Raw genomic sequence first — 20,028 nt, forward strand, 5'->3', positions numbered from 1 at the left:
TCAAAGAAAAATCTAGAAAAAAGGTTTATACTTTAACTCCATCCCCCAAGATTTTGACTTTTGGTTGTCTCAATTTACATATTTTTATATTGTCTATCTCTTAACAAGTTGATATAACTATTATTGTTTTTGACAGATTTTTCTTTTGGATGTCATACTAGAGTTATGAATAGATTACACTCCCTAAGTACAGTATTAGAGTATTTTGGGTTTGTCCATGTACTTAATTTTACCAGTGTGTTTTATATCTTCAGATGTTGTTTTCTTTTTGCACAAATCATTGGTTTCATTTTCTTTCAGACTGAAGAACTCCTTTTCACATTTCTTGTAAGATGGGTCTGTTTGTGGTAAATTCTCTCAAGTTTTGTTTATCTGGGAAAGACTTTTATCTTTCCTTCATATTTAAAGGACAAGTTTGCTGGATACAGTATTCTCCAAAGAACGTTTTTTAATTTCAGCAATTTTGAAAATGTCATCTCACTCCCACCTACCCTGTATGGTTTCTGTTACGAAGTCTGTTGCCAGATGAGTTGGAGCTCTGTACTTGCGTCTTTTCCCTTGCTGCTTTTAGGATCCTCTCTTTGTTCTTGACTTTTGATCAGTTTATTATATGCCTTGGGGGAGTCTTATTTGAGTCAAATCTATTTGATGCTCTCTCATCTTCCTGTACCTGGATATTTATCTATTTCTCAAGTTTGGAAAGTTTTTTTTTTTTTCTTTTTTTTTTAAATAAGCTTTCTACCCCTATTGCTCAACTTCTTGAACACTAGTAATTCTTAGACTTGTTTTTTTTAGGTAATTTTCTGTATCTTATAGACAGTCTTTGTTAGTTATCATTCTTTTTTCTTTTTTGTCCTCTGATTATGTATTTTCAAGTAGCCTGTCTTTGGGCTCACTGATTCTCTCCTCTGCTTGATCCATTCTGCTCTTGAGGGCCTCCAGTGATTTTTTTCAGTTTCTTTGCTACATTTTCAGTAGCAAATGTGTTTGTCAGTTCCAAGATAGCTGCTTGATTTTTTTAATTGTTATTTCAATTATTTTGTTAAATTTATCTGATAAATTTATGAATTGCTTTTTTGTGTTATCTTAAAGATCACTGAGTGGCCGGGTGTGTTGGCTCATGCCTGTAATCCCAGCACTTTGGGAGGCCGAGGCAGGTGGATCACGAGGTCAGGAGTTTGAGACCAACCTGGCCAACATGGTGAAACCTCATCCCTACTAAAGATACAAAAAATTAGCCGGTTGTGGTAGTGCGTGCCTCTAATCCCAGCTACTCAGGAGGCTGAGGCAGGAGAATTGCTTGAACCTGGGAGGCAGAGGTTGCAGTGAGCTGAGATCACGCCAATGTACTCCAGCCTGGGCCACAGGGCGAGACTCTGTCTCAGAAAGAAAAAAAAAAAAAAGATCACTGAGTTTCTTTAAAACTGCTATTTTGAATTTTTGGTCATAGAGCTCACATATTGCCATCTTATTAGGGTCAGTCACTGGCTCCTTGCTTTGTCAATTTGAGAGGACCATAGTTCCATGTTTCCTGATGTTTCTTGTGGTGTGTGTTTATGTCCTGCATTGAAGGACAGTTTAATTGAAGGACAATTGAAGTTATTTGTTCCATTCTCCCTCTGGCTTGTTTTTTATTGGGATATTTGCTTACAGATTCTTTGTAATTTACCTGTTGATTTTGTTTTTTTTCCCCCCCTCTGCTAGGTAGCTGCTTCCTTTTTGGCACTAGATGGCACTTTAAGCCCAGGTTTGCATCAATTCTAGTAAGCAGTCAGAGTGCCACCCATCCTGAATGGAGGAGGTCCCAAAGGGATATCCCAGTAGTGTGGGAAGGCTAGCTAGGGGTTCATGCCCAGGGGACCATGGAATAAATCTACAGTTTGGTGCTGCTGATCTGCCATGCTAATTTGGAGTCTCCTTTGAGTTACAGAGCAGAATTTCCATGGCTGAGGATGATAGTCCCACCTCCCCACTTTGTTTCTGGCTGTCCTTAGGGATGGATATTTCTTTCTTCAAGTACTCCTGATGCCTTCCATGAGTTGAGGCAGGAACATATCTCCTGCCAGGGAACTCAAGATGGCAGGGAAGCTGATTGTCCACCTCAATATCACTGTTTGCTGTGTAGAAAACTGTGAGTTGAGGGAAATTTTCCACATACTTGTAGCTGGGCAGATTGGGGGAAAGTGTGTCATAGATATAGAAGTCTGATTCTCTTACCATCTACTCAGTTTTTCCACTTCTCTGTGGCTCTGGGAACTGTCTCTTTCTCATTTTTGAGTTCTGGGATGTTGCTGGTGATAATCTGGGTCCTGTGTATTTGTTTTTGGTTTTCTGTGGGTGAGGAGGAGGAGTGAAGCCAGCCTGCTTCTACACTGCCATTTTGCAACCTGAAGTTTTTGTGGGAAGGTTTTTAATTGCAGTTTATAATTTAAATTGTTATATAACTATTTGTTATATTTGGTAGTTCATAATTTTTATATGAATATATACATTTTCTTTACATTTTCAAATGCATTAGGATAAAGTTGAAGCCATTTTCATTCTCTTATTCTGCTTTTAATGTTCAAAGTAGTAATGTTGCCTTTTTCAGTTTTCATGATATGAGTATTTGTGTTCATTTTCTCTTCTTAAACAGTCTTACTGTCAATTTTATTAGTCTTTTCAAAAAATCAACTTTTGGCTTGTTTGATCCTTCTCTATAGTTTGTAACCAAGTTTATTTCTGTTCTTTTCTTTATTAGTTCCCTTTTTGTATTCCTGGGCTTATTTGATTTTTGTTTTTTTATATTTTAAATGGACTCTTTAACTCATTGATTTTTCAGCTTTTCTTCTGTACTAATATAAGTATTTAAACTATAAATATCCTTCTATTCTTGGTCTTAGCTGCAACCCACAAGTTTTGTTATGTAACTAATATATGTATTATCAATATGTTTGAAATTTCATTTTATATATTCTTTGACTTATGAGTTATTTAAAATGTTATTTATTAACAAACACATGGGAATGTTCTTGTTTTTTTCATTTTTAATTGTGGTACTCTTTCAACAAATTTTTAAGTGTTCATTGCAAAATTGTTAACTATAGGTAGATGTTGTACAGCAGTTCTCTAGAACTAACTCATCTTGTGTAAATGAAAGTTTATACCTATTTAATAGCAACTCCCCATTTTCCTCTCTCCTCAGTCTCCTGGCAACTACCATTCTACTCTCTGCTTCTATTAATTTCACTATTTTAGATACCTTATAAAAGTGGAATTATGTATTATTTGTTCCGTGCCTGGCTCATTTCACATAAGATAGTGTCCTCAACTTTCATCCATATTGTTATATATTGCAGATTTTTGCAATATATAAATATATAAAAATTGCAGATTTTCCTTCCTTTTAAAAGCTGAATAATAATAGTACATTTTATATATATGCCACATTTTCTTTATCCATCCAGGATATCCTTGTTTTTTGTTTTGTTTTGTTTTTTACTAGGCTTTAATTTAATTGCATTGCAGTCAGAGAACCTACTGTGTGTGTTTTTAATTCTTCCAACTTTGTTAGGAACGTGGTCCATTTTTGTAAAGATTCCTTGAGTCCATGAAAATAGTGTGGATCCCATAATTTTTAGGTTCAGTGTTCTGTATAAATCAATCATGTTTGCTAATAATGTTGTCAAATATTTTATCCTTATTGATATTATCACTTTTTTGAGCAATTCATGAGAGGTGTGTTAAAATCTCCTGCTTTGATTATGGATTTACTGTCTCCTACTCATAGACTGTCTGTCATTTTTTTCATTATATATTTGGAGTCTATGTTATTTAATGCATAATTTTTAAATTATTATATCTTCCTTGAAATTTTTATCAATTATGAAGTTTCCTTCTTTAGTGATGTTTTTATCTTGAAGTCTACTTTTTCTGATTTTAATATGGCCACATCAGCTTTCTTTGATTTTCACTTACATGCCACATTTTTTTCTGTCTCTCTATTTTTACCCTTTCTATTTTCTTATATTTTGGATGTGTTGCCCATAAACAGCATTGAGTTTGGTTGGCTTTGTTTTTAATTTAGTGTCATAATTACTGTCTTTTAATGAAAGTATTTAGTCCATTTACGTTTAATGTTCTTATGGGTTTTTATCTACCATCTTACTTTCTACATGTCCTTTATATTCATGTGTTTCATTTATGGTACCATTTATTGGTGTTTTATTCTTCCTTAATATCACCAGTGATATGTTAATTTAATTGGTATTTTCAAAGCATCAGCTTCAGGATTTTGGTGATTCTATTACTTCGTGCAACTGCATCAATAATCCTTTGCCACAGTAATGCTACTAACAAACAACTACAAAACTACAGTGGCATACCACAATTAGCATGTATTGTTCATGCATTTGGTGTCAGCTAGGCAGCTCTGCTAATCTTGGCTGAGTCTACTCACATGTCTTGGAGTATTTTGGCTGACAGCTGATCTAGTCAGGCGTTGGCTCTGTTCCATGTCCCTCTCATCCTTTAGGAGGCTATCTTGTGCAGGTTCTCATGGAGAGGGTAGAGGCACAAGAGAGCAAATGGGAACATACAAGACCTCGGAAGGCTTAGGCTTTGAACTAACATATGTCACTTGTCCAAGCAGGTTACATGATTAAATCCAGAATCAGAGTGAGAGGGGACTACATGGGGCAAAGGGCCTAAAAACAGGGAATATAAAGAATCAGAGTCATCATTGCAATCCATGTTCACACACAAAAAGAAGAATGCTGAAGACTTTTGTCATGGCCTTCTTAAGGAGAGACAAACTTCAATGTAAGATTGGTCCCCTGATTCGTGATACAATGAGAATAGGGAAATGGTATCTTTTCCTGGAGGAGGCTAAGACCTCATCTCAAGTCTCATCTCAAGACAGTGATTTGGGAATTGTCTATATATTAAGCTCAAGTGTATTGTACTGGATGGCCTGGAGTGTACGCCACATCCCAAGTAGGAGGAGTTTCATTGAAAAATGTGAGAAAAGCCCTTTGTCCTTCTTTCTTGCAACCTGCTAATACCTTTCTTTGTATCATTGTGGACTTTATTATCAACCTCTTGCTGTTCATTCAGTCATTAAACAAATACTGAGTGCATCCCATATGCTAGTCTTTAGGAACATAGTCTAGTATGTAGTGAGTCCAGTACCAGCTGATGACAAGATAAACATGCAAGACAAACAACTTTACAATAACATAATTGTCTTGAAGGATAGAAGATTGTGGTGGGACCAGAGCAGAATTACACCTAAATCATCTTGAGAGCATCCACATAGACTTCATAGCCTCCACATAGACTTTGTAGACCCCAAAGCTTTTGAGTAAAACTTCAAAGCAAATTGGAGCTTTCTAGGTGAATAAGCAGAAAGATTTTCCTAGCAGTGATATCAAAGAGTGTAGAATAAGGAGATATTCAAGACCATGGCTTATTGCGGGAAAGTACAAGTTCAGTGTTGCTGGAGCATCAAGTGAGGGAGTGGCAGGAGACAAAGCAGGACAGGAGAACTGAGGCCAGGCAATCAAGGCCTTGCATGCCTTGCAAGAGAGTTTAGATTCTATTCTATTACATTGGTAATATGTGATGCTGAACCATTGGAAATATTTAATTAGAAAGCATTACATGGTCAGTTTCTAGTTCACAGGAAGACTCTACAAAGGCCACTGTGGTGTCCAGGAAGGAGATGAGGAGGGATTGAACCAGAACAGTAACTGTGGAATAGACCTGGGAGATATTTTAGAGAATTAATGGAACTTGATATTTTATTGGATATAGGGAAAGGAGGTTGTGGAAAAGGGGACTATCAAGGATGATTTCAGAAACTGGGTAGATGGTGGAACCATTTTGTGAGATGAGATTAATAAGAGTGAATGGATTATTTGATGAAGATGCTGAGATGATAACATTTCTGATTTGGACAGGTAGAGAGTTTGACCTTCCTAGTAAGCATTTGGATAAATACCCTGCATTCAGTCAGCCACAGGTGCCACTCTTCAGAAAAAACTCCTTGAAAGAATTGTCTGTGCTCAATGTTAACTTTTTGCTTTTTATTTTTTTGTGTATCCATTGTATGTTTTTAGATTTGAGGGTACCATGAGGCTTGAAAATAATATAACCCATTATTTTAAACTGATGACAACTTAACAGTGATTGCATAAACAAACAGCAACTAACAAGCAAAAATAAAACTAAAAATCTCTACACTTTGTCTCCTGGCTTTCTTGTTGTTTCTATTTATATCCTATTGTACTATATCTTGAAACATTGTAGTTATTATTTATGATCATCTTTTCATCTTTCTACTTAATATATGAGTAGTTTGCATAATATAATTACAGTGTTGTAATAGTCTGTGCTTCTCTGTGTATTTGCTATTACCAATGAGTTTTGTACCTTCAGATGGTTTCTTATTGCTTATTAATGTGCTTTTCTCTCAGATTGAAGAACTTCCTTTAACATTTATTGTAGGACTGGTCTGGTATTGATGAAATATCTTTTGTCTGGGAAAGTCTTTATTACTCTTTCACGTTTGAAGGATATTTTTGCCAGATATACTATTCTAGGGTAAGAGTTTTTTTTTTCTTCAGCACTTTAAATATGTTATGCCACTCTTGCTTGGCCTGCAAGGTATCCACTGAAAAGTCTGCTGCCAGACGTATTGGAGCTGCTTTGTATATTATTTGTTTTTTTTTTTTCTCTTGATGCTTTTAGGGTCCCTTTTTTTACCCTTGACCTTTGGGAGTTTGATTATTGAATGCCTTGAGGTAGTCTTCTTTGGGTTAAATCTACTTGGTGTTTATACTTCTTAGACTGGAATATTGATATCTTTCTCTAGGTTTGGGACGTTCTCTGTTACTATCCCCTTGAATAAACTTGTATCCCTCTCTCTTTCTCCACCTTTTCTTTAAGGGTGATAACTCTTAGATTTGTCCCTTTGAGGCTATTTTTCTAGATCCTGTAAGCGTGCTTCCTTCTTTTTTATTCTTTTTTCTTTTGTGTCCTCTGTATATTTTCAAATAGCCTTTTTTCAAGCTCACTAATTCTTTCTTTTGCTTGATCAATTCTACAATTAAGAGACTCTTGATACATTTTTCATTATGTCAGTTGCATTTTTCACCTCCAGAATTTCTGCATTATTTTTAAAATTATTTCAAATTATTTGTTAAATTTATTTGATAGGATTTGAATTCCTTCTCTGTGTTATCTAGAATTTCTTTGAGTTTTCCTCAAAACAGCTATTTTGAATTCTCCATCTGAGATTGGTCCTTGGTGCCTTATTTAGTTAGTTTGGCGAAGTTATGTTTTCCTGGATAGGTTTAATGCAGGTGGATGTTTGTCAGTGTCTGGGCACGGAAGAGTTAGATATTTATTATAGTCTTTGCAATCTGGACTTGTTTGTACTTGTCCTTCTTGGGAAGGCTTTCCAGGTGTTCAAAGGAACTTGGATGTTGTGAACTAAGTTTTTGGTCACTGCATCTGTATCTGCATTAGGGGTGTACTCAGAGCCCAGTAACATTTTGGTTCTTGTAGACTTGTAGAGGTACCACCTTGGTGGTCTTGGATAAGATCCAGAAGAATGCTCTGGATTAACAGGCAGAGACTCTTACTCTCTTCCTTTACTTTCTCTCAAACAAATGGAGTCTCTCTCTCTGTGTTGAGCCACCTGAAGCTGGGGGAGGGGTGACACAAAGCACCCTTGTGGCCACCACCACTGTGACTGCACAGGGTCAAACCTTAAGCCAGCACAGCACTGGGTCTTGCCCAAGGCCCACTGTAACCGCTACCTGGCCGCTGCCTACATTCTCTCAAGGCCCTAGGGCTCTGCAATAAGCAGGTGATGAAACCACCCAGGCCTGTGGCATTCCCTGAAGGGCAACAAGTTCCCCGGCCCTACGGAGGTCCAGAGATGCTGTCTGGGAGCCAGGGTCAGGAGTAGGAAACCTTAGAAATCTACCTGGTGCTCTATTCTACTGCAGCTGAGCTGACTCTGACAGCACTAGGCAAAGTACTTTCCACTCTTCCCTCCCCTTTTCCCATGCAAAGGAGTCTCTCCCTATGCCCACCACCACCACAGGCCACAGGGGTACGACCAGGGCACTGCTGATGTTCACTTAAGGCCCAGGGGCTCTTCTGTCAGCTTGTGGTGAATGCTTTCAGGCCTGGGACTCACCCTTCAGGGCAGTGGGCTCTTCCACTGGCCCATGGTGGTCCAGAGATGCCATTCAAGAGCCAAAGCCTGGAATTAGGGACCCTAAGAGCCTGTTTGGTGCTCCTCCCCACTGTGGCCAAGCTGGCACCCAAGCTCAAGACAAAGTCCCCTTTACCCTTTCCCCTGCTTTTCTCAAGCAGAAGTGGTCTCTCGTAGCCACTACAGCTGAGAATGTGCTGGTCACCCCTGAAGTCAGCACAGCTCTTAGTCTCACCAAAGGTCCATGGCGAGTACTACGTGGCTACTGCTGCTGATTATTCAGGGCCCAGGGGCTCTTTAGTCAGCACGTGATGAATCCTACTAGGACTGGGTCCTTCATGTCAAGGCAGCAGCTTCCCTTCCAGTCCAGGATGTGTCTAGAAATGTCATCCAGGAGCCAGGGCCTGGAATAGGGACCTTGTGACTCTGCCAGGTTCCCTATCCTACTGTGGCTGAGCTGGTATCCAAGTTACAAGACAAAGTCCTCTTCACTCCCCTCTCCTCTTTTCAAGCGGAAGGAAGGAGTTGGGGTCTCTTTTGGAGCTGCAAGCTGCGGTGCCTGGGATTGGGGTGGGGTAACGCAAACACTCTTTTAGCACATCCAGCTGGTGTTTTACTAGGTTGCATGTCCCCTAAGTCTGGTAGCTCAGTCCTTGTGGCCTAAACAGCCTTTCAAGTTTATTTAGGACCCCAGAGCACTTTTGCCTGTGGTGGCAAGGCTTGCCAGAACTCAGGTTCCAACCACCAGGATGGGTGATTCCCCTCTGGCTAGGGCAGATGCAAATGCTCCCTCTCGGGGTGCCAGCTGAGTTCTGCCTGGTGTTGACAGCACTGCATTCCATTGCAAAGTCCCACAATCACTGCACTTTCTCTCCCCGAGTGTACAGATTTTCCACAGCACATGGCTACTGCCAGGGGAATGGGGAAAAGTTAGTGTTGGCAATTCAAGACTGCCTTTCCTGCCCTCTTCAGTGCCTCTTTCAGTTATATGAAGTGAAAAACCAGATACTGCGATCGCTCCCCTGATTTTTGGTTCTTATGACGGTGCTTTGTTGTGTATGTAATTGTTAAATTTTGTGTTCCTGCGGAGAGGATGATCGGTGGGAGCTTCTATTTGATCATTTTGCTTCACCTCCTCCAACACTATTTGTTATAGAGTTTGTTCTTTCCCCCCTAATTTGAAATGCCACTTTCATCATATATCAACATTTCATAACTGTCTAGGTCTATTTCTGGCTTTCATTCTGTTCTGTTCTTGCCCCAGTAACTCTCTGTTTTAATAACTATGTCTTTATAATGTCTTAATATTCATTTGGGAATATGGCCCTCTTTTTGTTCATCTTTCTTAAATTTTTGCTTACTGTTTCTCCATATTTGCTCTTTTAGAATCAATTTATTTCATCACACAAAAATTAAGATTTTTGATGGATATTTAAAATAAATGTAAAAAGCACAAAATTATGTTATTATTTATTCCTGAAGCCCTCAATATGTATTATTATTTTACACTCTGTATGGATTATTCCTATTAGATAAGGAGCAGGGTAGATCCAGAGTCTTGTGGGACCTAAAGTCTGACCCATTCAGGAGCCCTTTTTAAGGATAGTAATGCAAAATGATGAGTGTAGCATTAGATGCTGTGCCTTGGAGGGACCTGTGCTGGGAAGATGCCCGAACCTCTAGCTTTATTAGCTTCATGGTAAACCTGCTTCAGACAAGCAGTCTCACTTAGAAAGAAAGTCCTGACAAATTGTGCCTTTACTCCCACTAGAGTAAACCAATAGTTCATGACTTCTAAATTACTTAGATGGTATACTCCATAAAATAACAATTAAATCTGCAGCTTCAGTAATATTTTTAGTCATGTGTTACATAATACCACTGCCTCAGCTTTCCCCAGGATAGCACCTCACATTTGAGGATCTCAAGGGGCATTATGAACATTCACTCATTAAACTTCGTAAGACCCCAGAGACACTGGAGAGAGATCCAGCTTCACCTTGCCCAGTTCTGAAATGCAGTCACCTCTAGGGATGAACGTGGCAGCTACTTAATAATCAACTGCAACACCTCACAACAGTTTAGTCACGGCAATTAGTCTTTGTAGTTGGTAACTGTCTCACGAACATCAAATGATTGGCAGTTAAGTCACCAGGATTATTAGTTTACTGAAAATCTAATCCAGTCTTTAAGACTTTTAACTTTTTAATAATCTTTTCCTAATGATAAAAGAAGCATGCACAGCGAATGTCTACTTTTAGTTGCATTTTTTGTAGTTCTTCAAACTTAAAATGGGAAAGAAATATATTTTTAATACATTGAAATAGGTAATTACTGATAATAAGTTTTTTTAATTCACAAGTTTGCTGCTGAGCAAAAGTAATCAATGATAGTAAAAGTTGGAAGAGCGAATACCTTCGAGAGGAGTATTGACTGGACGGGGAGATGAGGCAAACTTCTGGGTGCTAGAAATGTTTTATATGTTCTTTTTTTTCCTTTTTTTTTTTCTTTTTTCTTTTTTGAGTTGGAGTCTTACTCTGTCATCTAGGCTGTAGTGCAGTAGCACAATCTTGACTCACTGCAACCTCCGCCTCCCAGGTTCAAGTGATTCTCCTGCCTTTCCCGAGTAGCTGGGATTACAGGTGTGTACCACCATGCCTGGCTACTTTTTTGTATTTTTAGTAGAGACAGGGTTTCATCATGTTGGTCAGGCTGGGCTTGAACTCCTGACCTCAGGCAATCCAACTGCCTTGGCCTCCTAAAGTGCTGGGATTACAGGTGTGAGCCACTGTGACCAGCCAGTTTTATGTATTTTTATAGGTGGTTGTTATTCAAGAATAGATATATGTAGAAATTCCCTGAGCTGTACACTTTTCATATGTATGTTAATCTCAACAACAAAGTTGATTAGCTAAAAAATATGCTGCTCTTGTCATGATGAGAATGCTAGAAACCCCAGATAGTCTTATTTGGAAAATTCTGCAGGGTGCAGGACATATCACGAGCTAGAGATACGACAGTTTTTGTTTTCCTCAAAGCATCTTTCTTCAGAAGAGGGATTCTAAGTGCTTTACCCTCTCTTCTCAGGACATTTTCTCTTCATGCCAAAAGAGCTGCTTTTTCATGCTAGGATGTGACTCTCTGTCTCATTGTGCCTTCAACATTATGTACCTCTCCAACTATGCCATTTACACTTCCCTGGGCATCTCATTTGTCTCTTAGAATTTCATTCACTTACCTATATCTTTGCCAAAGTAGGCGTAACATATTAGCGACCCAGATATTTGGGGTTGAGAGGCATCTGCAGGGGCCATTGTCGTAGCTGGCACTAGAAGAACACCATGGGAGAGGAGGAAGCAGAGAGGATCCTGGCTGCTCTGGCCCTTCAGTGTCTGATGTGATGCTTGAAAACAAGAAGGCAGAGCAGCATGCCCACACTCGCGGTGGCAGCAGCAGTCTCTGGAGCCTTCAGCGGGCCCAGGGTCCCTCCTGCATCTATGGCAGCACTTCTGGGGAGGGGCAGCTATGAGCAGGGCATCCTAGGGCTGCTCTGAGCTGAGGCCCAAAGGCTGAGAGCAAATGTCATGGCTGAGAACCCCCAGCAGGGCAGACACTAGGTGAGGCACAAAAGAGAGGACATCCTCCAATGATGTTATCTTCTCCCAGGTCGCCCTCTTTAGGCACGGAGAGATTTCAAAAGAGAAAGAAAGGAGGGGAGGAGGAGGGAGAAAGACCTTTTTAGACAAAATGGGAAATTTTTTTTCTTCTGTAATTTTTAGTAAAGGTTAAATACATGAAGCCTAAGCTACCCTGATTATTGACTTTCCAGAACTTACTGAAACACCAATGCTCAGCTCCAGTTCTTCTTGAAAATAATTTCTATTACAAAATAAAAAGTGAGCATTGTGACCGCTGGCAGAACATGAGTTCACAGTCTTTCCAAACAAAGAGAAAGCAGCCCTTGTGCTAAACCTTGGCATTCAGCTAACACTGATGTAACTCACTGTGGCCTTTTCCACCTTCTGCCTTCAGATCATTTCAAAGCCCACCATCGAGGAAGCTGATAACCCATTGTTTGTAAACTTCAAAAGGGGCTGCTATCAAAGGATCCCATTGCCCAGGGCCTGGCAGAGGTTGAGGGCCTCCTGCCGCCCAGGCCTGGGCCAGGTCCATTGCCCATCTTCCCATCTTCACAACTCCCCTGGGCAGCATCATGCAGATAAGGGCACAGAGAGGTGGAGGGAGGGAGGAACTAGCCCAGGATCCCTCCTCAGTGTCAAAATCCGGGTGGGCTGCAGAGACCTGCTCTTCCTACCTCAAGGTACTGCTCTCTAGAATAAAATTCTTCAGATCTATTGTAGCTTAAAAACATGTGACCATGCTGTCTAATTTCCTGTGGTTCTGCAGATATTTATTGTCTATTTTCTGTCATTATTCTATCCCTTCTCTCAAAGATGCTGAGCTCAGGAGTAGCAGCCAGGGTTCCCAAAAAATAGTCGAGGAGTCACAGGAACCTGTCTTTCCAGATACCATGGAAAACATCCAGGTGAGAGAGACCATCCTTCCATGCCTAGGGTAGGGGGATGGGCCTGGGGGCTACTTGTGACATCAGGGGCATCTCTGGGGCTGGGGTCACTACTGAGAAGTTCTAATGCCTGATGCAGAAAAGGCCTCACTAGCAGTAAGCACACCATGAGCTGGGGGCAACAGAGGCCTCTGTGTTTGTAACGGACATATCAAAGCCTCACTGGTATGCTCCAAAACACAGGTCAGAACAGAATGTCCGCCTTTCCCTACCTTGCTCCCTGACTTCAGGAGGCTGAGCCAGATAAAACTGCTCATTTAAACTCACTGGGAAATACAGGCTTTCTGAAGAGACTGACACACTATCTGCATGCTCAAATGGGACAGCATTTTCCTTCCTTCCCTGACTGGGCCCAGCAGACACAGAAACACCTGCCCCATCGCCCAGAAAAGTCTCCTCCCAGCAAAGAGGGGACTCAGGGGAGACCTGAATCTTTTAAAGAAGATTGTATGCATGGATTAGATTGATGGAAATGAAGCTGATGAATGGAATTAGTTTTGTGTGTGTGTGTGTGTGTGTGTGTGTGTGTGTGTGTGTGTGTTTTAAGTGCAGTATTCTTTTTATGCTAAGGTGCAGTAACAGAGACTGGATTTATTCTCCTGCCTAAAATAACCAAAATGTGGCTAAAATATAGGAAACACTGTTCATCACTGTAACAAAGGCCAGCGATGCCTGGGAGATGGGAGACAATCCAAGCGAATCCTGTGGCTGCCCCAGCTGACTGCCTTGACAGAGCTTCTAGGACACAATGCAGGGCAGGAGGAGGCAGAAGACTTCCCAAGTCTTTAAGTCCATGCAGACTAGAGCGACTCAAGTCTGAAGGATGGAGTACTAGAAAGGACAGAGTGTGCAGAGAGAGACATCAGAAGAAGATCAGTCAGGCAGTCAGCTGAGTGTTGATCACCCCAGGCACGTGAGGAAACTCCTTAAGGCCAGGCTGAGAAAAGAACCTCTGAAAAGGATGAGGATTAATAGTGCCCGTGCCTGTACGAAGTTCGGAATAGTGCCTGTTCTCACCAGTCAGACTGGAAAAGCTTATAACTTGCAAGAGAGTGCACAAAAGAGGCTTGTGGAGAATAATTAGTTCTAGAGAGGGCACAGCCCCAGTCCTGCCTAACAAATCTTCAGAGCAAGAACTGAAAAAATCAAAGTAACTTAACTGAGTCCTAGAACAAAGTACAAGACTATCTATAGGAAATCAAAATTCCTCAGCACCCACCAAGATAAAATTCACGATGTGTGGAATCAATAAAGAATTACCAGCACTCAAAAAACTGGTAGTGTATTATGCAAAAGGTGGAGATAAATCAATCAGTTGAAACCTACACACATAGGAAAACATGTTAGAATTAAGGGACAAAAACATTGAAACAGTTATTATAACTGTATGTTCCAAAGGTTAAGGAGAGACATAAAAGATATAAAAATGCTCCAAATCAAACTTCTAGAGATTAAAAACTACAGTAAATAAGATGAAAAATACACTGGAAAGATTAACTCCAGGTTAGGCATTGCAGATGAAAGATTAGTGAACTTGAAACAAATATAAATGGGATTTTTAAAAAAGATACATATCAGTGAGTTTTGGGACAACTACAAAGACCTGATATATGTGTAACAGAAGTCCACATGAAGAGAGAGACGCTAGGACAGAAAAAACATATTCGAAGAAATAATGACTGAAAAAATTACAAATTTGATGAAAACAATATACTCACAGATACAACAAGCTCAGCAAACACAAGAACATAAAGAAAACTGTACCAAAGCCAGTGGAAAACCAGTGATAAAGAGAAAATCTTAAAAGCAGCCAGGAGTAGGTTTGGGGGAAGTCAAGTTAGGAACAGAGGAACAAAGATATGAATAACAGCAGATTTCTTATTGGAAATAATACAAGCAGAAAGATAGTAGGATCACATCTTTAAAGAAATAGAAGAAAATGAACTCCACCCTAGAATTTTATACCCAGTAAATATCTTTCATTCAAAATAAAATGTGAAATAAAGAGTTTGCCCTACACAGAAAAGGTGGAAAGATGCATCACCAGCAGACCCACATTATGAGAAATGTTAAAGAAAGCCCTTTAGGCAGAAGGAAAATTATATCAGATGGAAATTTGGCCCTACACAAAGAGTTGAAGAGCACTGGAAATGGCAACAAAGTGACAAAAAGTATACGATTTTATCTTTTTAAAAGATAGTGACTTCACAAACAAAAATAGTGTGGGGTTTATAACATATGTAAAAATAAAATGTATAACAAGAATAGCACAAAGACCTTGAGAGGAGACCTGAAGGGGAGAAGTATACTATTTTAAGGTTCTTATATTAAAACTAAAGTGCTATAATATCTAACCTAATGACGGTCTGTGATAAGTTAAAGATGTACCACTAATGTTACAAATCAGATTCAAGGAGTTATATCTAATAAGCCTATAGTTGAGATTAAATATCATCATAAAAATACAAAATTAGACCAAAAGAAGACAAAAAGGAAAAAGGGAGCAAAGACTAGATGGGACAGATAACAAGATGACAGACTTAAACTTAAGTATGCAATAATTACATTAAATGTAAACGTTCTAAATGTCCCAATTAAAGAGCATATATATAAAGCAGATATAGGTGGATAAAATGCAAAATTCAGTTGTATGTAGACTATAAAAATGCAATTTAAATATAAAGATACAATAGACTAAATTTAAAGAATGGAAAAGGATACACCATGCCAACACTAACCAAAAGTTAGCTGGAATGGCTTTACTAATTTCAGACAAAGTAGATTCCAGAACAGAGAATACTATAAGAGATTACAAAGGCCAAGAGAATGTAACAATCTTAAATACTTTTCCACCCAATAACAGTGCTTCAAAACATAAGGAGCAAAAAGTTGTAGAACTGCAAAGATAAATTAATAAAAATTATAGTTAGAGATTTCAGTATGCTCCCCTCAGTAACTGATAGAATAAGTAGACAGAAAATCAGTAAGGATAAAGAAGATTTTAATGACAGTATTGACCAGCCTTGCCCCACCTCCTGGCCTGGATAGCTGGAGTGCAGCACAATGGCCCTCAGCATCCCATCAAATGTGACACACTGTGAACAATGTGGAGCTTGTGGGCTGCAGCCGTGGTGACTGAGGGAAGTGCTCTCTGGATGCTGCATATGGAACCACTGTGTTCTCAGTGTGTCAGTTCACAGATAGACACGAATGAATAATAACAGAAAATGGTATGGAACAGTGGGCATCAATGTCAAGATGATGCTGAGTAACACCCTACAACTGGATGAACTCATGAGTGAAGAGTATGAGAAATATGTAAAATCCATTGAAGAGTGAGAATAGGACCTCTCAATAAACTAGAATGAAACAACCTAATTCAGCATAGTTGTCTTAAAGTAATAGATAGAAATGACATGAAATAGCAACTTTTGGCATTACCAGTGGATAAAGAAACTACTCCCAACACTGCTGCTGGAAGAAAATAGGCTTTTTCTAAAGATTTCAGACAAATACAATATGCATCTTTTTCACAATACTCTATGCTTTTTAGACTAGGCTCTAGTTATAATATTTAGAATTCATGAAGTTTTCTGTGGTGAATTAGCTATAAAAATTATGTATTTCAAGGATAACATTATATCTTCAGCTTTATGTAATATTGTAACTTGCTTACATCCATTTGTGGATTTGAATCAAAATACTTAATGATCTTTGCATTGAAAATAATTTGGGAGTGGAAAAAGATTTTGTTAAAACTGGCAAGCCACATATAGAAGAATGAAGCTAGATCCTCATCTCTCACCTTATACAAAGATCAACTCAGGATGGATCAAAGACTTAAATCTAAGAGGTGAAGCCATAAAAATTCTAAAAGATAACATTGGAAAAAACTCTACTAGACATTGGCTTAGGCAAAGACCAAGAACCCAAAAGTAAATGCAACAAAAACAAAGATAAATAAATGGGACCTGATTAAACTAAAAAGCTTCTGTACAGTGGAAGAAACAACCAGCAGAGTAAACAGACAGCCCACAGAGTGGGAGAAAATATTTGCAAACTCTGTATCCAACAAAGAACTAGTATCCAGAATCTACAAGGAACTCAAATGAATCAGCAAGAAAAAAACAAATAATCCCATCAAAAAGTAGGCAAAGGACATGAATAGAGAATCCTCAAAAGAAGATTTACAAACAGCCAACAAACATATGAAAAGATGCTCAACACCACTAATTATCAGGGAAATGCAAATCAAAACCACAATGGAATATCACCTTACTCGTACAAGAATGGCTATCATTTAAAAATTAAAAAACAACAGATGTTGGCTTGGATGTGGTAAAAAGGGAAGAGTTTTTCACTGCTGGTGGGAATGTAAACTAGTACAAGCACTATCGAAAACAGTATGGAGATTCCTTAAAGAATTAAAAGTAGAACTACCATTTAATCTAGCAGTCTCACTACTGGATGTCTACAGAATGGAAAAGAAGTCATTATATGAAAAACACACTTGCACAAGCATGTTTATAACAGCACAATTCACAATTGCAAAAATACGGAACCAGACTAAATGCCCATCAACATAGAGTCTTTTGTCTACACATTGGGTACAGTATACACTGTTTGGATGATGGGTGCACCAAAATCTCAGAAATCACTAAGGAACTTTTCCATGCAACCAAACACCAACTGTTCTCCCAAAAGTATTGAAATAAAAAAATTTAAAATTTAGTAAACTTAGTCAATATACAAAAAGGATAATCATGACTGAGTAGGGTTTATTCTAGGAATGCAAGTTTGGTTTAACATAAGAAAATCGGTGTAATTCACCATTTTAACAAACTAAAAAAAACCCATATGTTTATCTCATAAATGTATAAAAGGCATTTGAAAATCTAACATTAATTCCTCATAAAGACTCTTAGCACTCTTTCAATTTGATAAAGGTTATTTTTGAAAAACTTACAGCAAACGTCACACATAATGGTGAAAGACTAATTCTTTTATCCTTAAAGTCAGGAACAAGTTAAGAATGTCTGCTCTCACCACTTCTAATCAAAATTGTACTGGAGATTTGAACCAGTGCAGAAAGAGGAAAAGAAATGAAAGGCATCCAGATTAAAAAGGAATAATTAAAACTATCTTTTACTCACAGACAACATGACTACCTATGAAAAAAATCTGATGGAATCTACAAAACAGCTACTAGAACTAATATATACAAAATTAATATGGAAAATTTAGTTGTATCTCTGTATAATAGCAATGAACAATCAGATTGAAATACTATCTAAAACAGTACAAATATTAAATCTGACAAAAGATATTCAAGACTTCTGTGGTGAAAACTACAAAACATTTCTGAGAGAAATTAAAGAAGACCTAAATACGTGGAGAGATATTCTATATTCGTGGGATATTGAATCTTTAAATCAGTTCTTCCCAAATTCAGCAAAATCCCAATCACATTTTCAGCAGAAATTTTTATAAAAGTTTAATTAATTGATTCCAAAATTTATGTGAAAATGGAGATAACCTAAAACAGCCAGAGCAACTTTGAAAAATAATGAAGCTATAGGATAACACTAATTGATCTCAAGATTAATTGTTATAAGATTCTTTTTTTTTTCTCTCCGTTGACCAGACTGGAGTGCAGTGGCATGATCTCAGCTCACTGCAACCTCCGCCTCCCAGATTCAAGTGATACTCATGCCTTAGCCTTCCGAGTAGCTGGGATTACAGGTGTGAACCACCACGCCTAGATTTTTTTTGTGTATTTTTAGTAGAGATGGGGTTTTGCTATGTTGGCCAGGTTGGTCTTGAACTTTCAGCCTCAAGTGATCTGCCCACCTTGGTCTCCCAAAGTACTGGGATTACATGTGTGAGCCATTATGCTTGGCCTAATTATTATAAGGTTATTGTAATGAAGATAGTGTAATATTGGTGCTAAGGTCAACAGTAGGTTAATGGAATAGAATAAAAAAAAATCAGAAATAGACTCAATGTATATAGACAACTGATTTTTGACAAAGGCACATGGCAATGTAGTGGAGAAAGAATAGTCTTTTCTTTCTGAAACAATTGAATATCCACATACAAACTTTTAAAAAACTCAATCCATACCTCATACCATATACAAAAATTAGCTGCAAATGAATCATAGACTTGAATGCAGAATTCAAACCAATATAACCTCTAGAGAAAACATAACATACGAGAAAACCTTTGTGACTTTGGGTTAAGTAAGATTTCTTAGAAACCACATCAAAAGCACAATGCATAAAAGAACAAATTGACCAATTAGGTGTCATCAAAATTTAAAACCTTTTCTTTTTGAAAAATACTGTTAAGAGAATGAAAAGGCAAGCCACAGACTGGGAGAAAATATTTGCAAATTACATATCTGACAGAGGACTTGTTTCTACAACATGTTTTTAAAAACTCTCAAAACACGATAATACAAAATAAAAAAACTAATTAAAAATGGGTTAAAGATTTGAAGTTTCCAAAAGAAGACGTCACATGAAATGACACTCAATCTCATTAGTCATTAGAGAAATGCAAATTAAAACCGCAATCAAATACAACTGCACATCTATTAGAATGACCAAAACTAGAAAGATTAAGCATTCCAAGTGTTGGTGAGGATGTAGAGGCAGTATGGTGCATCCACACCATGGGTACTACTCAGGGACAAAGAGGACTAAAACACTGATGCGTGTAACAGCATGGATGAATTTCAAAGTAAATATGCTGAGTGAAAGAAGCCAGATCAGGAGTAAATGCTGTTTGATTTCAGTAATATAAAGTTACAGAAAGTACAAACTACTCTATAATGACAAAAATCTTTTCAATGTTTGCCTGTGGTTGGCAGAGTAGAAAGGGTGGGAGTGAGAGGCACGTAGGAACATGGAAGCTTGGGGGGTGATGTGTCATGTTCATTATCTTGATCGTGGTGATATTTTTATGGGTGTGCACATAAATCAACGCTTTTCAAAAAGTACACTTCAACTGTATGTAGCTTATTGTATGTCAATTCTGTTAGGTTGGCACAAATTACTTTTGGTGCACAAATAGTTGCAGTTTTTGCCATTACTTTAATACAATTACTTTTGGTACAATTACTTTTGCACCATCATAATACCTCAATACAATAGTTTTTTTTTTTTTTTTAGAAAAAACTTAGTGCACCTTTCAAGTTAAACAGAAGAATATGAATAATGGAGTAATAACTAAC

At 38.2% G+C, this 20,028-nt stretch overlaps 1 protein-coding gene across 8 annotated transcripts in view; it reads left to right on the plus strand.

The window, feature by feature from the left end:
• Nucleotides 1-20,028, plus strand: part of LOC105486805 (cilia and flagella associated protein 61) — a 290,537-nt gene that overhangs the window by 76,326 nt on the left and 194,183 nt on the right. For all 8 annotated transcript variants that reach the window (XM_011749866.2, XM_011749862.2, XM_011749864.2 and 5 more), the window contains one exon: nt 12,661-12,752. In XM_011749866.2, the coding sequence (XP_011748168.2) occupies nt 12,661-12,752 (92 nt within the window). The remainder of the gene's footprint in view (nt 1-12,660; nt 12,753-20,028) is intronic.

This window comes from Macaca nemestrina, chromosome 15, assembly GCF_043159975.1.
Source record: "Macaca nemestrina isolate mMacNem1 chromosome 15, mMacNem.hap1, whole genome shotgun sequence".
Taxonomy (NCBI): domain Eukaryota; kingdom Metazoa; phylum Chordata; class Mammalia; order Primates; family Cercopithecidae; genus Macaca; species Macaca nemestrina.